Source organism: Panthera tigris, chromosome A3 (assembly GCF_018350195.1).
Source record: "Panthera tigris isolate Pti1 chromosome A3, P.tigris_Pti1_mat1.1, whole genome shotgun sequence".
NCBI classification, from domain to species: domain Eukaryota; kingdom Metazoa; phylum Chordata; class Mammalia; order Carnivora; family Felidae; genus Panthera; species Panthera tigris.
This window is the reverse complement of record NC_056662.1, coordinates 106712392-106733973: the sequence shown is the minus strand read 5'-3', so window position 1 is coordinate 106733973 and position 21582 is coordinate 106712392. Positions and strand designations below refer to the sequence as shown.

General features: G+C 41.6%; 1 protein-coding gene across 2 annotated transcripts in view; it reads right to left on the bottom strand.

The window, feature by feature from the left end:
- SLC8A1 (solute carrier family 8 member A1) overlaps positions 1-21582 on the bottom strand; it is a 325838-nt gene that overhangs the window by 47775 nt on the left and 256481 nt on the right. The window contains exons 3-8 of one of the 2 annotated variants that reach the window (XM_042982106.1): positions 17585-17691; positions 14432-14452; positions 13981-13998; positions 9892-9960; positions 5197-5327; positions 1193-1292 (exon numbers count right to left, since the gene is read on the bottom strand). In XM_042982106.1, the coding sequence (XP_042838040.1) occupies positions 1193-1292; positions 5197-5327; positions 9892-9960; positions 13981-13998; positions 14432-14452; positions 17585-17691 (446 nt within the window). The remainder of the gene's footprint in view (positions 1-1192; positions 1293-5196; positions 5328-9891; positions 9961-13980; positions 13999-14431; positions 14453-17584; positions 17692-21582) is intronic. The other variant, XM_015537636.2, reaches the window with a different exon arrangement.

Below are 21582 nucleotides of genomic sequence, written 5' to 3'. Positions count from 1 at the left end.
AATCTGCCAGTGCCTTGATCTTGGACTTCTCAGCCTCTTAAACTGTGAGCTTGTTTGTAAGACACCCAGTCTCTGGTACTTGGTAAAGGCAGCCCCAAGGGGCTAACACAGGGAGTTTTCCCCTCCCCCGAGGAGAATTTGCATGTAAATTCCAAATCTACTTTCCAAGCAATTTCCCATTATTTAAGGTTCATAAGTTTCCTTTATTTACTCAATTGCAAGAAACCAAAGTGTGATTATAAACAGCATTAATAACAAAGAGGCACAAAAATCCTACCACCCTCTGTTCCCACAGCACTTTGGAGATCTGTCAGATTATTCTACGGCAGATTGGAAAGAGGGGGTTGTGTTAGCAGTCACGACCTAACGGCCAGTGATGTTGGTTCCATACTTTTCAGTGGGAATCACTATTTAGAACATTCTAGTCTTGTTCAATAGCTGCAACAGTAGAAGATGGAGCTGTGGGGAGTGCTAAAGAGAAAGAACCAGTCAAGATGGAACGGAAGGATTAAGGGGGGAAATCCCACAATGGTGTTGCTTTCATGCATCTTTGAGAGGGGCTTTCCTCTGTCTTTATACAATCATACAGACAGTGGACACGGTTTGAGAAGCCAAGAAAAAGACCTTTCTTTCTATATTTAATTCCCTCGGGTCTCTGACTCCTTGAGTTTGAAAACAACTTCATTTTGGTAGGATTTTCCTTTGCACTTCTAGAGCCAGTGCAAATGCCGATCTGTTAGATAGGGTTGAAGAGCGTGTAAAACGATACAGATGGTAGTGATAAAGTGTCTTAATGTCACCTTCTCCCACCTAGCATTTTGCTCCTTCCTTAGTGACCTTCATTTGGCCACTTCTCCTGCTTCAGGGAAGTTTCCGGACAAAGACTCGCGATTGGCTGTCTGCGAATTAGAGACACAAAAGCCTTAAACGCCTTTACGTTTATCTTGTCTATTTCCAGAAAGAAAGACACAGTGTAGATGAAGAAGAATGCCATGTTTGAAGACATGTGCTTCATCTAGAAAGTCCAAGGCCGTCTCTGAAATGTGCAGGTATGCCACCAAAACATTTATTCCTCTTTTAATTTTACCCTGGAAGGCTGTTGGTGCTTTGACCTAGACCAAGTGGTCCCAGTAGGAAAAGCAAGCTCAGTGTGGGCCGTTGTCATTTACGGCATGCAGAGAAAGGTACTCACCAGCGCTGACAGTGATGGCTTCGATAAACTGCTCTCTCCAGCTGTTTGTCCCAACCACAAGGGCTAAGTTTGTCTTCTTAATAAGTTTGTCCACGGTACTCTAGAAGGGTTGGAAAGAATAAGATAACTGTTGGGTTGGTTAAAGCCTTGGGAAATCTAAGACCTTGGTGATTTTGAAACCCCAGAGTTCTACGAAGGGTAGGGGATATTAGGCTCAGAACAACAGTATTGACATCAAACACTGTTATGATTATGCAAACGAGCATAGCCCTTGGCTGGAACCATTTGGAAGTAGAAATTGCTTCATAGCAAATTCGAGCCTCTTTCACTGCCTAATGGCCAGTGAAGAATGGCCTCAGTGTTTAGAAGAGCAGACGTTGCAGAAGCCCATCCCTTCTCCTTGAATGCTTCATGAACTTGCTTCTTTCCTGGCTTCAACTGTGGCATCCTGTCTATAACTGAATTAGTATACGGCCTGCTCAGCATTACACGTTTCTGAATAGCTGGAATTGGCAGATAGATTATGGAACTAAAAACTGGTATTATTGTGCTTTGGTTTATCAATGAAATGCAGCCAGAGAGCAGAGCCCCAAGAAATCTGCTGCAGGATCATCAATAAATGGATTTTTCTGTGGCTACTGATTTTGTCAGCCTGGCGGCTGTTAGAGAAGCCACTCTAATGCTACTTCTGTTGCAAACGAGAAAAGGCGAGACAAGAGAAGTTTAATGCATATGGTTTAGGGCACATTGCAATTGATGTTGCACTAAATTTCCCTGTTACTTTTCTCTTTAGACTTCTTTTTTCTCTCTTAGACTTCTTTTTAAGCACTTGGCTTTCTACAGCGAGCGCCCTCTAACTTTCTAAATGTCAGTTAAGGTAACAACAACAACAGCCAAACATTCACAGGAGAACCAAGCAGGCAGATACACCCAAAGCACTACCACCAATCATAGCGACTACAGGGAGAAGGGTCACTCCCAGGACATGAGGGTACCCTGCCCAGAGAGACTATCGCGTGGACTAGTCTACCACACATATCCACACTTACTGTCAGAGCATCCTCGAATCCCCACTAATTGCAAAGAGGCAGAAAAGACACATTATTTGTCTCAGGTCAACATCTGTACACGTTTAATGCAATGCACGTCAACTGACTATGGCTTGGGAGAGAGAGAGAGAGCAAGTTCTCAGCCAACTGGGAGTGAAGAAAGTGTGATCTGAGCAGCCTGTACAGAAGGCCAAAGCTCAGTCGGAATGTCAAGTGTGTTAGTTCAACGAGAGTCATCTGAACATGGAGATGATAATGAGCATGAAAGGGCCCACCTCCAACTGGCCCACTCTGTATTTTCAACATCGTTCCTTGCTAGATGTTTTCCTTAGGGTGGTGACCTTTCCGCCCTAGCCTTGTGTCTAGAACTGCTAGCACCCCTGATAACCGCTGTAACCGTCACTGCTCTTGGCCACAGTATCTTCAGGCACAGGACAGGCATGTCTTTTCTCTCTGGACTCAACCCCATTTTATCAAGCACACTGAGTGTCTTGGCTGATGCCAACTCACAGTTCTGTGCAGGATATGACAAGAAATGACTTTGATTTTTCCTAACTGTAAAGGAAACTTGGGGAAGGTCTCGCCAAAGGAGCCCTCTGTTCTGATGCCAAGGCAGAGAATCCCATCACCTGGGAGATAAACAGTTCAAGAGATAAACTGCTGTGATAGTTAAACACACAGAGTTGCCTCAAGAAACATCTCTAAAGAACAAAGTTTTAAAATAAATGAAAGTTAAAATTTATGTGTATGAAAAACCCAGGGTAGATTGTAAACTTTGGTTCATGTTGACTCTGGGGGACTATGGGACAGCCTGGTTCCTCCGAGGGCTTAATTTGTATACGTGTCCTTCCTTGATCCACGGGAAGAGGGGACACTAAGTAAGATGAATTTGAACTCTCACTGCACTGGGCCTGTAGGCTATTGTAATAGCCTCACCATCAGCAGTGGGTGTCAGGAAGCCAAACCCTTAGTCACAAAATAGTAAACAGGAACCCAGCAGGCAAACGCAGAGTGGGACATTGTGAGGTGCCACCCAGATTCGAGTCTCTCTTATAGTTCTAAGAGCTCTGAATAGGTTCTTTAAAAACAGCTATGGACCTAGAAAAATAAATTTCTTAAAAGAATAACATCATACTGATATTTGAGGGCACTTCAGGAACATGCCCTCAACCTCCCTTTCCTTTTAATAGTAACTACTGGTGAACTTTGAGGAGATGGGAGGAAATAGCCTATGGAAGCTATTCTAGAAAGATAAGAACCCCGAACAAGTGGACTTCTGTAAAGAGACTGGGGAGCTTTCAAATGTCCAGGTCATTGGAGTGGTTATGAGAGAGAGCTTTGGACCCAAGAATGCTTTGCCGCCTGGAAGACCGTGCCCTGCCACACCCAGTGGGATGCTTCCTGCAGAAAGTTTCTGTGACTGCTCTTCCTAGTCTTGGGTGCGTGGAAGGGGAAGGCCGGCTGTCCCATAAAGCCTGTCCCATAAGGCAGGCTGTCCCATACAATTATTCCCCATGAGAGCCCTGGAGGGATGGAGGGCAAACTTGCCCAGAACTGCCAACTAGTAGAATCTCCGTTATAGCAGGTGGCACCAGGCGCTCTGATTCCAGGTGAAAAGAGGGGGCATGAGGAAGAGTGAGGTTGGCTACATCTGGACCGACTGGTCCGTGGAAATGGACAGTCTGAGGTATCTGCACCCCTGGGATCACAGGGAACCTGTGTATGTGTGTGTCAGTCCGCAGGTTCTAGATCAAACAACAGGTGAGCTCCGATACTTGAGGTCTGCCCAGAAAGCACCGGTCCCAGTGTTTACCCCTGTTCCTTTGCATGGGAATGAGTGAAAGAAACAGAGATTTGCAGCAGCCTGAAGGGGAACGTTTAATTGCATTTTTTATTTTTTAAAAAATTTCACTTCAATTGCAAAAAGACATTTTCCCTTCTACCTGTCTCCTCTCAGGCACCTCCGTTTGTGAACTAATTTTAACAAATAATTAATGGATCCAGCTAAAGGAAAAGAGGCCACTACTGTGAAACATCGAGATAAAATACTGAGGCTTCTAACGTCCTGGCCTGATTGTCCCTGTTGGGATCCTCATTCTGGTTTTCCAAATAGGAGCAGGGTCTGCTTTTGAAAAATAATTGGGGAAAATGCAGCTGCAGCGTGGGTGCGTACTTCTGGAAAACCAGAGAACGAGGTTCCTTTTCATGTCCCACTCCAGAATTAGTGTGTGGCTCTCCTGGGGTCTTAGCTGTCAGGGCTGTGTGAACGAGACAGGTGGGAGGTAGAGTAGGGACAGAGGGAGCAGCTAAAATGGACAGCGAGTTTCGCCTCAAAATTCTAAGCTCACCGTAAGGCTCATCTGCTTAACTTCTGAAAAATGACTTTTCATCATCCAGAGGACCAGGAATTCAATTTTATCTGCTCGGTTGTAAACTCTCTGGTCACAGGCACCATATACCTTTAGTATGTTGACTGTGCTAAAATGTCCTAGGATCTGAAGAGGAGGACCAATTATAAATGAGAACTTGTCGATGGGGTGGATGTTTTATAGGGAGAGCTTCCCATTCCCCCTCCAGAACAAAAGCCTCCTGACCGTCTGCAGTGTGAACGGTGCGCTTCTAATGGATTTACTGGCTTCTTCAAATAGAGCTTGGTTTCCTCCACACATCACAATCTCTTGGAATCCACCTTTGCTTCTTCCTTGCTCTCCCCTCAGACAAAGTCCTCCCGTTGGGGCACCTCTGACCCTGGGCAGTGACAGATGCCACCCACTGGCCCCTGGTTCTGATACTGTTCAGTTTGCAGGACCTCTTGGTTCCCTACCTTTCTAATTCTAGTTCTGCCCTGAAAAGATTCTCAGTTAATGAGCCAGTTCCTGACATTGATGACAGTCTGGACAGGCTGGGTCCCGAGATGGGCCTGGCCTCCCCTGTGGGCAGCATCGGTGAGCATACCTTGAATTCATAGGATTCTTCAATGATCACTTCCAGCTTGGTGTGTTCTCCCAGAATGGGGCGCCCCATTTCTGCAATGCGCCTCTCCTCTTCCTCTTTGCTGGTCAACGGCTGCTTGTCATCACATTCCTCTGTGAAAGGGAAGGGCAAGAAAGTTAGCCCTGTGCTCAATTTTCTTTGGAAATCCCTGGGTTCTGCTACAAGAAAACTGAGAAGGAAGGAAGCCCTAATGACCTACTAGAAGTCCCTTGGGTGAGATCATAAGGCCGGAGGGGAGAAGTGCTGGCATGTCATCACTTCACATCACATCACGGTTAACAGCAGGTGACTGTAAATGACCCACAACCTGAGCACAAGCCAAAGCGCGGATCAGGAAAACAGCTCGTATGGGCATATCACTGGGAAAGACTCTGCCTGCACGCCGTCTGTGCTGAGGGATCACCTAGCTGTCCCCTGTGATGCTGGTTCACCTGGCTGTTTTTATACCTTCCTTTAGCAGGTGACCAAAGGAACCGTAATGAAAAGTGCTGGAGTGACACAAGGGATGGAGGGATCTGGCCTCCTCCTCTCCACTCTCCAGAGGCAACAGAAAATGCCCCAGCGCCAAAAAATTGGTTGAAGGGAAATTCTGATCTTAGCCAGAGCCCCTGTTGCCAGTTAAGAAGCAAACCATCCATTCCGTGTTTCACAGCGATGCCTGTGTCCTAGTGCTTCTGCTCTGTGGTGCAAAGTTGAGATTTGTTAGGAAGACCTTGACCACGCTCATCTTAAAGTAAACAGGGGGGGCAAAGGTGAAGCCTTTGGGAGTTAATACCACTCACCATGTGAGCATGATTATTTCCAGAACCACCAGGTTCCTTACACTCCAGGAGAGGCTAGTAGGTGTTAAGAAAATGTTAATGGACTTGAGAGTCCACTAATGAGGGGAAGCTCACAGTTGGCTCCTCGCTATGTGAAGGTCATTAGGATAAATTTCAGACTGAAAAAGGCCATGCACATGGCAAACACCATTCCTATAATCACTTTACCTCCTTATCCTTCAGGCCCAGGATGCTGGAACGAGACAGGCTACTTGAGTCAAATGTACCTCATCTCCAAGGGAGTTGTATGGGAGGTATGGAAAGACCTCTGCCCTGATGCCTTTGCTTCTAGAACTTTCCAGGCAAACTGCCTGTGGTAGGAATCTGTTGAATGAGGAAACACGAGGAAGGGAGGGACTTCTAGCCCAGTCTTCTTGCCTTTTGTGTTTATTTAGGCATCAGCTTCTGCAGGAGTCCATACCTCTCATTCCCTCCAAAGACAAGTTTTCCTTCTGCTGAGGGCCCTGCTGTGGTGGTTCCATTTGATGCTCTAGCAAATTTTGTAGAGAACCAGTTCCTAGGCCAGCTCACTGCTAGGGCACAGAGAAGATGGGCTAGGGATACTGCTAGCTAGCATTTTAAATACAAAGTGTCAAAACCAACCCAAGGCAAAAGCAGGATGTAGCATATTAATGCTTTAGTATGTATTCAATAGTATAGTATGTATTCAATCTTGTTTGTCTTCCTAAAAGAATATTTTAGAATCTGCTTTTCTATCCCCAATCCTTACGTGGCCTCAAGGAAATTAGACGGAGACTAAAAAATAAGTGATTTTGGACTGGCCAGAAAGTGCTAAATGTTAAGAGATACAAAGGAGAGGGGCAAGGAGATTAATTTTAACTGCAGAAGGAGTAGAGATTTTTATAGCAGGCTTGGGAAGTTATGACCCAAGAGAAGGCAAAGGGTTCCAACTGGTGTCCTCCAGATTTGTCCTTGAAATTGTGTACGTAGTCCAGGAAGTGGTCAGCTGAGATATGTGATGTCTAGTCTATCCAGTGCTCAAGTCAATCGTATTTTGATTCCTTGCTTTCTGATCCTTGAACTCAGGATAATGTTATTGGTAGTTTTCGTAGCAGTGGGTTCTTTTAGTGTCTTTGTTCAAAACCTTGGCTGAACATGGATGTCTTAGAGACTTATAGCAAATAAAACTTATTTTTCCAGAAGAACAGCCAGGATTATTATTTGAATTGCAAAACCATGCAGAGAGAATATTTATTATGGCTTCCTTTTCCGTAGTTTACTTATAAGTGATAAGTTGCTTTAAATGGGACTCAAGGCACTTTATGTAGAAAATTGGAGAAATTACAAAAGAAAGGTGATGTGGTCACATTGTTTAATGCCACATTTCACAAAATGAAATTATTTGGAACATGGCATTAAACAAATGGACATGGTAGTAAATGAAATTGAATTACAGTGATTAAAAAGGGTTATTTATTCCCTTTTTAGTCATCTTTCCATCCTTCTGATCAGGATGAAATGCTTAGTTCGGTGCTATTATATCTGTAACTAGTTCCTGACATTTGCTGTATATGCATATAAAAATTCTGTTTGTTGTTCACATGAGAAGTGAGGTATAGAGATGGGAGAGCTTAGAATGCAGCGAGGTGAGGCTGAGAAATCGGGGTGGGGAAGCAGCTTGCTCTCTGTCTAAGGGAGTCAGGGAAGCCTTCAGAAAAGAGGAAATATTTGAAATTGGCCTTGGAACCTGCAGAGCAGCTTGCCAGGTGAAGTTGGTGGTAAGGTTGGCTAGAAGGTGGTATAGAAGGGGGCATTCCAGGCAGACAGATGTCCAAGCACAAAGGCATAATGCCATGGAAAGGTCAGGGCTATTTGCACTTAATAAATGTCATGAACATTTAAGAGAGAATTGTATGTGATGGAAAGGAAGCAACTAGATAAATCCTGGTGTTGCTCTGCAACGATACTGATAAATTAGTATCTGTGGTACAGATTTTTGATGCTGGCAAATACTGGTCTGTTTTTTTAAAAAGTGTCCTCTCTTGGGGCGCCTGGGTGGCTCAGTCGGTTAAGCGTCCGACTTCAGCTCAGGTCATGATCTCACAGTCCGTGAGTTCGAGCCCCGCGTTGGGCTCTGTGCTGACAGCTCAGAGCCTGGAGCCCGTTTTAGATTCTGTGTCTCCCTCTCTCTGCCCCTCCTCTGTTCATGCTCTGTCTCTCTCTGTCTCAAAAATAAATAAACATTAAAAAAATTTAAAAAAAAAGTGTCCTCTCTTTGGGGACACCTGGACGGCTCAGTCGGTTAAGCATCCAACTCTCAGTTTTGGCTCAGGTCATGATCTCACGGTTTCCTGAGTTCGAGCCCTGTATCAGGCTCTGTGCTGACAGTGGGGAGCCTGCTTGGGATTCATTCTCTCTCTCTCTCTCTCTCTCTCTCTCTCTCTCTCTCTCTCTCTCTCTCTCTTTCCCCTCACACTCATGCTGCTCATACTGTCTCTGTCTCTCTCAAAATGAAAGAAAGTGTCCTCTCTTTAAAAAAAAATCCTCTCTTGAGATATCTTTTATTGGTTGGGGGAAACAGTTTAACATCATTTGTTTGGATGGTCTATTATATTTGTTTCCTTTTCACTTGGTTGGTTTTTGTTTTTGTTTTGATTTGTTTCCTTTTCATTTTGAATGCTGGATCAAACACAGTCCATTTTACTCTGGCCAAGTCAGTTTCACCTCCTTACTTATGCACAGTGATAACATACTGGAGTTTTAGTTTGGCTTGTCAGAGAATTCATTCTCTGTCTCTGTCTCTGCATACATATACAAGTATACTTTTAAAATTCACCATATTTAATTGAGAAGTTGATAGTAAATCACATAACATCATAGGCTTAACCAACCAACACAATTTAAAGATCAAATGTGTATTTCATACCCACTGTAAAAATCAGTATTTTTTTAGGGTTTATTTTTTAGAGAGAGGTTGAGAGAGGGTGAAGCTGAGAGGGGCAGAGAGAGGGGGAGACAGAGGATCCAAAGTAGGCTCCGTGCTGACAGCAGGCAGCCTGATTTAGGGCTCAAGTCCACAAACTGTGAGATTATGACTTGAGCCGAAGTTGGATGCTCAACTGACTGAGCCACCCAGGCACCCCATAAAATCGGTATTGACAGGACATAAACCAAGCCTGTGATAAAACCACCAGTCAAGTCTGGGTATCATGATTATTGAGTGGGTAAGTCTGATGTGAGGAATAGGAAAGTCCTACTGGGGCAGGAGGAAGTGTTTCTACCACAGTGGCCAGTGATGGCGATGATTGAGGAATGAATATCCCTGTCCTCATCCAGAGACTTGGAGATGATGCCTGGGCTCTATGCTTACGGCAGATTTGGGATGACTGCGTGGTCCTCTGGTCACCTTGGCAATGTTCCCTCTAGAGAACCCCCCACAGATGTATTATCATCAGTGTGTATGTGGCTATCATCACATTGCCTGGAGGCAAGGAAGGCAGGCTCTGGAAAGAAATACAGCTTGCTTTTAAAGAAACTTCATTATACTTGGAATGTAAGACCCATTTTGAGAAGCGAGACTTGTGAGAAATCTGGAATATGTTGAAACTTGAGAGGGAGAGGCCATGGGGTCAATCTTCTCTTCAGGTCCATTTGCTCCCTTGACTATGCATCCTGTCCTGTGTGGATATGCTTGTGTTATTGTTGATGACCCACCATACTCCCAGCTGCAGAGAAGCCACTGTATCCTTTAGCAATGTCCTAGAGGGGACAGGGGCCAAACTGTTTCATGTCTAAAGACTTCAAGAACACTTGAAGGCAGTCAACTTCAAGCTAACTAAACTGTGGTTGTCAAGAACCATGATGCAATGAGTACCTGCAAAGGTGATTACAGTAGAAGGGATCGGATGTTCTCTAGCATGAACTTTCCGGAAGACAGGCTGGCCTAGCAAAAAGGACAGGCAGAAAATCAGCAGAGTGGATGTACTGGTTTGCTACCAGAGCTTTGTGGAATTAGTAAGCTAAACATCACATCCAGATGCACACATCACAAGCAGTGTTAGTTTGAGGACTGAGTTACTCCTACGGAGGTCACAGAAGTGAACAAATAAATGCAGTAAGTGTTCTAGGAGCCAAGCCAGATTATGTGAATGAACCACACCCTCCTCAGTAGGGGGTGCTGCTAGATTCCTGCAAGCGTCTGAGGTGGAGTGTCCATGCCCTTCAAGTGACTGCTTCCAGAGGCCTCACAAAACAACGGAAAGCACTTGGTGTGATGACAGGTAACCTGGTTTTGAAGCCTACTGGTGCCAATGACATAGCCAATAACCTCGAGCAGGTTATTTCCCAGTTTCCCCGCATGTAAATGGGGATAATAGTACCTGCTCCATCCACAGCATAGGTTTGTTTGAGGGTCTAGTGACATAGCATCTGGGAACATGCTTATTTATTTCCTGGGCAGTCTGAATAGGAGAATGTTTTATCCACTGGCAGGCTTTGCAAGGGTACACCATCATCACAGTAACTCTTGGGTTATTTGGGCCTAGGGTTTTCGTTAAACTTCTGGCTCAATCGACTGCCAAATCCACCTGCCGTTGACTTCTACCAAGAGCTACCTAGAACTGATCTGAGAATTGATGAAATCGACTTGGTGCCAACTTTTGCCAAAATGCTTGCCATCTAAGTTTGGGCAAAGCATTCTCTTCTCTGAGACTCAGTTTCCTCAACTGTAAAGGAAGCTAAAATTGAAGGGGGTTGGTTCCTCTACCCTAGGTACTGCAGTGATTGAAGTGTGTTACAATGTCAGAATTTTCATACTTTGGCTTTCTTAAAAAGCCACGTACCTTGTTAAGTCTACTGTATTATGAGAATCATCTAACTGGGAGAGCAACTTTGAGAGAAGTATATTGACTTTTAATATACAACTCTATGGCTGCCTGTTTAGGGAATCGCACATGCCTCTCTCTTCTCCAAACTGAACCAGAATACTTAATTTTTTTTAAACAATCCAAATTAATGTGCTCTAGTTTCACACCACAAGCAGTGTGATGCACACGCAATGAGTCCCCCCTCATTGCTCATTTGACTGGAAGTCACACTGATGGCATTTATGAGACATGGCTGGGCTTTGGATTGCAAAGGGGTTAAGATGAAGGTAGGAAAGAAGAGGTTGAAAGGGAGGAAATGAAGGTGCTAGGGTTAGAACACCCATCATTAGAGGGCCAGGCTCTGAATCCAGATGGGTGATTTGGGGTAGATTGATTAATCAGTTGATTAATCTCTTTCAACCTTCGTTTCCTTCATATAGGTGAGAACAATAATATCTTCGTAAGGTTGAAGATTAAATGGTATACCAAATTACAAACTCTAATGAGCTATAACGTATAGGAGGTTATCATGTTTTATGCCATAAAGGTCAAGGGAGAATGAGATCATAGGTCCCAACAAGGGCCTTTCAATGAGGCAAGGTCTAGGAGCAACACATAAAGATTTGCAAATTCCAAAATCACCTCCAGCACTTAATGTCCACCACTAATGAAATCTCTGAAATATGTTGGGCTGTGGACCAAATGACTTTTTTCAATTTCCATATATTCTGCTTCAGATTTAGATTTTCACACTCAGCTGCACAAGACTACAGAAAAGCTGCCGGCGGAGGCCAAGGGCTAGATTAATTCTTCTCTACTGCCCTTACATCTCAAAGCCTTGACTTCAAAGCCTCAAAGTGACTTCAAAGGAAAGTTCTTTAGGCTTAAAGCTGCTTTTCACTGTGTAGACCTAAATTTTAGAACCTTCCCCAGGGCATTTATAGCGTGTGGATCCCAGGTATTCTGACCCAGCTCAGGAGAAGAAGGGTCATCTAAAGTGAGAGGGGCCTGCCAATGTGGAGATTCCCAGAGAGTTTTGGAACATTCTCTTGTTCTAACTGTATCAATTTCAAGTGTTGGGAAGAGGGGGGCAAGAACATAAAATCTCTAGTTCAAATTAAAGCCTTAAGAAAGATTTAATGAAGTAAGTACATGAAATGATAGAAATCTTTGGAAGAAGTGATTCTGTTCTCTTGAACGCAAGATGTGTCCAAGGCAGGAAATGTTGGGCATTGCTGGACGGATATTCTAGAACATGATATGAACAATTTCTGGGGAAAGAAAACTAGGATCCTGTTATTACCTAGATATTTAAAAGGGAGGGTGCTTCAAGTGACACAAAAGGAAGGCCCGAAAAGCAAAACCCTGACATAGTCAATGAGCAGGAAAATAGGAAAATAGCTAAATACATCAATGTATTTTAACAAGGCACTAGTAGCCAGTGATTTTCTAGTGAAGATCTCATTATCAGGCTGCACAGGACTTAAGGTGCTGCTAGACCCTACAATATTTCTCCAATGGTTGACTTTTTAATTTCTAATTATTTCAGAATCCATGAAGGCTACCTTGCCCAATTTCCACCTCCCTCAAATCTCACAAGGACAACCAACTTATTGGGTGCCAGGAGCAGAGTATTTCCAAGAAGACTTCAGTGAGTTCAAACATGGGATGAGAAAAATAAGATAAAAGTTTTAAAACTAAATGCAAATTCCCATGCTTGGATTCAAAACCAGCATCTTCAGCAGTGCACAACTGGGGAGACTTGACGGGGCGGGTGGGGGGAGCTTCACATGGTTCAGATTTTAAAAACCCTCTGTGAGGACTTGCCCTGTTTTAGCATTTTTATCCTTTTCAATGTCTGTGTCTCTGAGAGTCTATGGATTATTTCATCATTAAATGCCGTGTCCGGGGAGGAGAAGCGGAGAGCAAAGACCCCCTGTGAAATTGCTCGCATTCAGAAAGTTCCACTTTGGACAGAATCATATTGGAACGATCTGATCATGAGTTTATATGAACAGTGGTTTAATTAATTCCCAACTCCCCCACCATAGCATTTGCAAAATGGAAATTTTTGGAAATATTTCCCCTCTTAAATATTTTGGTTCAGCTGATTTCAGGAAAAAAAGAATGCACTGTTGGTATCTGCACAACATATTGAAAATGCCATGTCCATTAGGATGCCTTTAGAGACATCTTCAACCTGCACCTTCACACAGATCAGACCTACCATTTATTATTTCTGTCCCTCTCTAAATCTGCATAGATGATTCTGAAAAAGTGAGAAAATGCTTAGGGTCAAAAGGGAGGGTGCCGTAAGGAAACATCTTCCTTCTGTACACAAGAAAATAGCTTTAGAGTGTTTGGAATAGTTTAATGTAATCAACACAGGCTGGACACCAGTATGAATTTGAGAGTTTTAAACTTTTTGACTCGCAGTTTGGGTTTTTATAGAACACTCTGTAATGCACCCGAAGAGGCCATGATTATAAAGCTCAAACTGAAGTCCCCAAACAGGGGCTCAGAATGGTGCTGTGGGGTGAGGGGAAAGGACTGCTCTGTCCTCTGCTAACCGGGCATCATGTATTAGTAGGGGCCTGAACTTGGGCCATGGAGCGGTCCTAGATGTCAATTCCTCTGTTTCCTTAAGGCCAGCAATTGTCTTATTTATTCTGGCACTCTGGAGCATCTGGCAGGGGTACACAGCACATCATCAGTGCTACGTGAACATTTATAAATCGACCAGTATCAAAATGTGAACAATTACAGGTTCTCCATACAAATGTGCATATACAGAAACACAACACACACGTTGTTAATGTGTAAAACATTAAATGTGTAAAGTCAACAAGAGCACACCATGTGCCACGGCTAAATGTTAACGCAGGTTACCTAAAATGTGGTTTTGGTTTGATTTTTAAGGGCATTTGGGGGAAAATGAAGAACATTAAAAAAAAAAAACAAAACTGTCTTACCGTACAGGTATTTTCCTTCATAAAAGCAAATAAAAATGAGAAGTGATTTTTAAAAATGTAAACAACACATGGTGAAAACAGCAAAAAAAAAAAAAAATTGACGTCATTAGCTTTAAAAATTCATACCTGTTATTGTGAAGCCACCTAAAAAAGAAAAAAGAACAAATGTTACAATTTATTTAACTTACAATCTAAATAACAAATACCAGTGACATTGGCTGCCTGACCACCCATCTAAGATACAGAAACTTGCCAAATTATATTCACAGTTAAGAAAAAACTGAAAACATCTGCACATGATTTAATCGCTACTCATTCTTTTAAGATTACGGGGCTTAGTGCACAAATTTAATTCTTGTGCATACCTAAGCAACCGCTGGTTTTTAAAAAGACTGCACTGAACTAAAAATGGAATATAAACTGAACTACACAAAAATGAGGCCAGCGGTCCTACACAACAATATGGCTAGTAAATCAACAGAAATAAAAGAAGAGTCAGAAAGGTACTGTATCACCTGACATTCATGGAAAATAACTTAGAAAAATGGAAAGGAAATGCAAGAAATGAAATGCTTACCAAGCTCATTCAGTAACAGGGCTGTGAAAGAAACAGACAAAGACAAACACAGAGTAAGAGACCAGATGAATAATGAAAGTAAGAGGAATATCAGCAGAAAGAAATCCAGGCAGATTTGATTCAGTGGTAGGGGGCCACTGCTAACATGGGTGCACCCCAAGGAAATGTGGCATTGGGAATATTTTCAAATAAACAATCCCAACGCTAATTTTTGCAAATGTGTGTGGTTGATTATATATGTGTACAGTTCACCTGGGGACTTCATAAAACATTTCTACTGTATATGTTTACATATACTATACGTATCCAGTTTACCACACACAGTAGAAATATTTTACAGAGTTAATCTTAACTTTATTTGACTGAGTCTTCCTCATTACATATTGCCAGAGAGTTACTGAACTCAACATACGGGAGCCTTAAATCATCCAGGATCTCAGGTATGATACCTGTCGTTCAACGACAATAGATAGAACATCTCAGGAAATTCTATTTTGGCTGCCCTGCCTGACGGAGACTTTGGCACAAGGTAAAGCCCTCTCTGGAGGTTCTACTTATTTGGTATTCACTGGCCATCAAGAGATGCTTATGTTTTTTAAACCTTCAAAACTTGAGTCCCAGGAATTAGTACTTATGTGTGTGTCCTTATCTATGACTTCTGCATATTATAAGTGCACGATCACACTACTTCTTGTGGACTTGTAACTTCATGGAAACCGACAAGGCAGGTGGAGGTGGGGTGGGGTGGGACATCCGTGATTTATCTTCCAGGTTATGTGCTTTAAACCCAGACTATACAGTGGCGCTTCATTTTGGTGAAAGCTACCTAGCTAAACATATACCAATTACTTCGGGAGTTGTGGAGGAGAATGCTACAATTGTTTTCAGCCCTGTTTTCCTGCTAATGGTAGTGGCATTAGAGGATACTTTCTAAAACAAGTCAGTAATTTCACTTATAGTGACAAGAATCCACTTGGAAGGGTGCGAAACCAGATAGTGCTATCAAGGAATTTTAATTTGCTTTCACATGAGGGCATATTTTACTAAAATGGCAATTGAAAGAGCTGTATCTAAGATGCTCTTCCTTTAGATAAAAGACAGTGTTTTGGAGGAATACATTTAGAAGTTAAGTGCTTTTTTCCCGTATGTTAATGAGGCATTTTTGATCCCATCTTTGTAAGAAATCAGCTCAGTTTTCTAAAGTGTCTTTTCCTTCTGCCTACTGCCTATGGAGCATATTAAATAGACCGCATTAAAATGAGTCCCCAAAATATTCCTTTGGGACATGATTAAGTCAGGACATACACTTTTTTTTTTTTCTGATGGACTCTGAAGTCTGTGAGTTCTTACAAATGTGAGATCAAATTCCCCCAAATGTTGAGTCTATATAGGAATAGACTATATTTGATTTTTTTTTCTTACATGTAAAAGTATAAATTTCTTACCAAGTGGTCTAATCATCTCCTATGCTACTGCATGCATGTTTGTATGCAGTGAGTAAGAGCTATTAATGTGTAGAATGCTCATTTTACGTAATCCCTTTAAAATGGCCACTAGTAGAGGATAATTATATGAAGCCCTTGTAATAATTCAGAACAAAATATTATCTTTAAGGGTGGTATAAAGTTCCTGTCCTTCCTTATGAAAACTAGGCCGTGGAAATAGATATAAAATCAAAGAGCACAAAGAAATTGGCTTCTTTGTTCAAATATTTTCTAAAAATATGTAAGTACAAATCAACTAAAAAAAAAATCTAGCTTTAAGGATACTGCTATTTATTTTTCCTTTTTACTATATATATTAGAAAACTGTCAATTCTATAAGGATCAAAACATTTTGGAGCATAAGGCTGGCTAGGCCTTAAGCAAGGCCTAAATTCGTGTCTACCTCTTGTCCCTTGGAAATGTCATATTTGATGAAATGAAAAATCTTAGGCCAAATGGATGCTACGATGTGTACAACAGTATTCTTTAAGGGTCTTTGCTCTTATTAAATATCTATTTTTTTGAAAACTGGGTTGTCAAAAGCAGCCTAATTACTGAATTATCTCAAAAGTTCCTATTAGTTGCCATTAGACTAATGGCATTAGTTATAAGTCATAACTTATTAGTCATTACTAATATGCATTATCACTAAGTTTTTATGACTAATGTTCAAGGGGAGATTTGGTAGTCAGAAGCACATTTTAGAACAATCCCTGAATAGTGAATAACTGAACACAGAAATCATGCTTTTAGATCATCACTTCTGATTTACAGAAATCTCTTACGGTATTTCTTAAGTCTGCGTTTCAATCCAGGTTAGTGGGCGTTTCCTGAAGAGAGGGGGCATTTCTTGGTGCACTTGTGAATGAGGGAAGGGGATGAAATTGCTAAAGCTTCCAAGGAAATAAAGGATAGTACTTGGAGCCGAGGAAGAGGAGAGAGTTAAGTGTGAGAGTAGGAGACACGGAGAGAGAAGAGTACAATTTCTCGCTGGTATGTCTTTGTATACTCTCACACCTGTCATTCCTCTTCTTATCCATTTTGGTTCCTCAAGCACAAGGGAGAAACTGCACTCTTTCTCATATTCCTCACGGTCAAATATTCTAATGGTAATGATCTTCCTGTGGGAACACAAGACAAAGGCAAAACAAATGGTTGGCGTCACACGCTCATGCTAGGTGTTCACCAAGCTGCATGTTACTGTGATGTTATGAAGGTTGAACTGGCAACACATGGACCTCCAGAAGTATGTAAAAGGGCATCACGGCTACTCCCAGCTGGCCCCGGTGACGTTTTCTTCCAATTTACCACTTATACCATTTCTTCCTGCTTCACTTAGCTGTCAGGAAGTACCCCAACTTAGGAAGAGAGATCAGAAAGTTGGCTTCATTTTGGCCTGGCAAACATTAGCACCATCTTTCCCAGAAATGGAGGCCTGATCGACTGCACTGAACATTCGTTTCTCAGCCCTGCAGCGTGCAGAGTGGCCAGAATTGGCTGACGGAGCTACAGGTTGGGACCGCTGTGGCCCCCGGGGGTGAGATCTATGCCCTGTTACATAGGTGGAGGAATGTGTGTGTTGTGAGTCACGTCTGAAGAGTGCAGGCATCCAGGGGTGGCACAGGCCAGCAAGAAGCTGTTGGGCTCAGCCCTGGAGCAGCTCCCCCACCTTTCTTCTCACTCATCTCCACCAGGCGGGGCTCTCCAATCTCAAGGAAGAAGGTCTTGTTTTTCTCATACTCCTCATCATCAATTACCTTGACTGATATTGTTTTGCTGAAACAGAGAAGAGTAGAAATTGACGAACAAGGGAAAGAGAAGAGAAGGAACAAAGAGAAGAGGAAAGCAAGGTTAACGAGCTGCACTTCGACAAACTTCTGTACTTCCAGAGAACCTTCCGTACTGTGACTTTGTTCTTCCAGAATGGGTGTGGGGTAGGTCTGTGAGATTATATAGAGGTCACCCAATGCATAGCTCCCCTGCCCAAGGCCATGGAATGATTTTAGGCAACATGTAGCACTCAGGACTAATAGGTTTATCATCATCATAAGGAGGAAAAGCAGAAGAACACAGATCACAATAATAAGAAAATAAATATTTACTTAGTAAATGCCTTAATCGTAGGATTGTCTGAGCTGTGCCCCGGAAATCAATCCTTTAGAACAAATAGGTAAATCACATCAAAATATCAACAGAGGTTATCTGTGAGTGACTGGCTTATGGGTCATTTTTTAATTTTTTTACCTTCATTCTGTTTTACTGTATTTCCAAACATAATATTTTTATCATAAAGTTTTATTAAAGTAATAAATGTATAAGACCATCACAAAATAAAATCAAACACTTTTATGTTACCCCACCCAATGTCCTAGAATCAGACTCTTATTCAAGTTAGTCAGATTTTCCACCTAGATCTCAAGGGGAAGGTGTTCATGTTTTATTTGTCTTTCTGAAGAAGAAAGCTGAGGCCTCCCAATAAGCTGTTTTGGAAGGTGGGGGATGGGGAACCATGATGTTATAGTTATTTTCATCCCTCCAAAGTTGAATTTCAACTCTTACAAAATATACCATTTATACTATTTCCAACTCTAGCAATACACCGAGGCATTTAGTTAAGAATTCTTCCTGTAATCCATCCATTAGCACTTCTAGTCTTAGGGTCCTCTGGTTGAGAGTGACTGACAGACAGTAGGACAAATACAAATATTATGCAAATGTCAATTTCCCATAAGCCTGATGACTGTGAAAAGAAATCTAATGTTACCTTCTAATTAATAAGGGCTTAATCACTTCCTATATTGCAACTTACTCAGAGCCCCCTAAACACTTGTTTGTCCGTGAAAAAAAATTTTTTTCAGTAACATTGGCCAAGAACATTTCTTACTGAAGTTTTTGAAACAAGGAATTTACATAGACACAGTTTTAATGTCATGGACGTTATTTAGTTTGAGTGGAGTTTTCTAGATCTTCTGGAACAAATTTTGTTTATAATCTTTTTTTTTCTTCTAGTTATTGATCAAAGCCATCAAGTTTCATTTAGACCTATGTATGACAACGAGCTTCAGTGTTCTTTCCTAGTATTAAACAAAGGTAGAAGTTGCTTTTAATTTTCTGAAAATCCTAGTTCCTAATGCTAAATGCTTTAGTCTTACTTTCTGGGGTTAACATTGTGGAAATGAGATCAAATGATTGCGTCTGGTCCTTTGGAGCCCCATAACCGGCTTTCTGCTCCTCAGCTAAAGAATATCCCTGAATGATGCTCATATCTAATTTCTCATTACTGAGGAATTGGGGTTCATAACAGGGCCTTTTCTATTTCAGCTGTGTTCTCAAAGACTGAAATACTAAGTCCAGATGAACATCTGTAAATGACTAAAACAATAATTATTTTTATTTTTATTTATTTTTTATTTTTTAAATCATTTTTAAAGAGTAGTTAGGTATTTACAAAACTACCAACAATGTGATGAAGTCCAACTACATGTATACAGTGAACAGTTCCTGTCTAACTTCTAGAATTGTTTTCTGGAAGTGACCCATTTACTTAGAGAGAGAGACAGAGAGAGAGAGTGAGAGAGTGTGTAAATATATAATAAAATCAGCCTGTCCTGACTATATTAAGATATCTGATCATTCCTCAATCTCCAAAAGTTAAAAATTATTAGAGAGAGCACAAGAGATGTAAGCCATGATGATACATGAACTCTTCATTTCAGAACTGAATTTGATGTTATCAGTGAAATCAAATTTATTTTGCAAAACCTGCCAAATGTCTATCCTCTTTGTCATTGAATTTATGCATTTGGGGTATTAATTTCCATCTTCCTGCCTTATAGTCATAAACTACAGTTGTACAATTCCACTAAAGAAATCACCCATAAGACCAAGTGTGGCAAAGTGCCGATGGGCATTAGAAGGGCCCTGCCACCATCTTCTGGACTTGATGGTCTAACATGCCTTATCAAGGCAACTTCATGAAGTTGAATGAATGTAGCTTAATGTAGTTCAGCTACATTAAGCTGAATGTCATGTTGCAATGCTCTTGCTTATATTACCTAAAAACATTTGACTTCTCTTTCTGCATCTTGCAGTCCCAACCCATCCTATGTGTAATCCCACGTTTTTTTGATTTGCATAAATAGAGCACCATAGAGTCGACTGGAGTAGCCTGGCTAACCGGGTAAGTCTGTTAAGAAAAAACTACCGGTTTTCTTCCCCAAAAGCAACATGATCACTCATTCACAAATGAATGGAAGTAACCAAATAACATTGTTTCATATCCTTTGTGAATTTAATCCTCTATTGTTGTAGCGGCTTTATTTTCTATACTCTGGAGTATGAGAAATATAAAATCCCACACAATTTGTATAATAAAATAAGCACTGAAAATTTACCTTCAGATTATCAATATTTACTAGGTCCATAATCCTTAGAAAATGTTTCAGGATTTGATAACTGTAAGACTGGAAAGTCAAAGATGAAGAAAAAGAAAACAGTACCTCTGTAGGTGCCTGGCAAAGACACCTAAAATAGATGGGATTTGCATAATGGCATATTATTTCAAAATCATTAATAATACCATCAATAGTACCCCTGATAGGAGGAACCATTAAATTATAAATTGATTTTGGTGCTCTTGCATAGTAAAACTATTAATAGGCAACTTGATTATTGAAGGACATTTCAGTCCATTTAAAGAGGCAGGATAAAGTTAATCCTTATGAATTAGCCCTTGAAATCAAGAGAGGCAAAAATCAGAAGAGATTGCTAATGTTCACCTTTCACTTCTCCCCCTAGCAAAGGTAGCAAAGGTGAAAATGACTAACATAATTTGAGAGAGAAAGAGAGAGCGAGCATGAGCAGAGGAGGGGCAGAAGGAGAGGGAGAATCTTAACCAGGCTTCATACTCAGCGCAGAGCCCAGCCCAGAGTCTGACTTGGGGGCTCGATCCCAGGACCATGAGATCATGACCTGAGCTGAAATCAAGAGCCAGAAGCTTAACCGATTGAGCCACCCAGGCACCCCCTAACCAATGTAATTTTTAAGGGAACTTATCCTTAGGCTGTCCTTTGCTCACTTTTCAGAGCCTAATGCCACTTCTTCCATCACAGGGGAAGTTACATGAGATGGGGTGGATTTGGTAAGGACTCCAGTTATTCTAGTTTGATAATCAGCAGAAGCACACCTCTGTTCCTCATAATTTTGCAGTGGATATAGAATCTCAAGGACTGAAAAGATTAAAGGCCCTCCCATTTGCACCTCACCCCCACCCCCCATTGCCACACCAATCCCATATTCAAAGGGCTTTTGCTTTATAACAGGGACTCCCTCTCCCTGAGAACACAGATTCGTGTTGGCTGTCCTTTTGTTCTCTTTACCGACAAGTAGCAGTCAAGTCAAGTTTTATTTCTTTAGACTGAAAGGTTAACCAAAACAAGACTGGAAGACTCAGGTAGACATAGCCCTTCAACCAACAACAACTCTTGTACTCTGATTGCCCTGATAAGGAACAAATAGAAAAGCTGATATCGTGCAATTTTCATCTACCATAATTATGAAGAAGGTAATGAGAACTTTTCACTTGATTTTTTTAAAACATCTCTCTAAAGTTGAGTGTACTATAAAAAATATGTTTTCTGGAAACTAGCAAAGTAGTTACAAATCTTA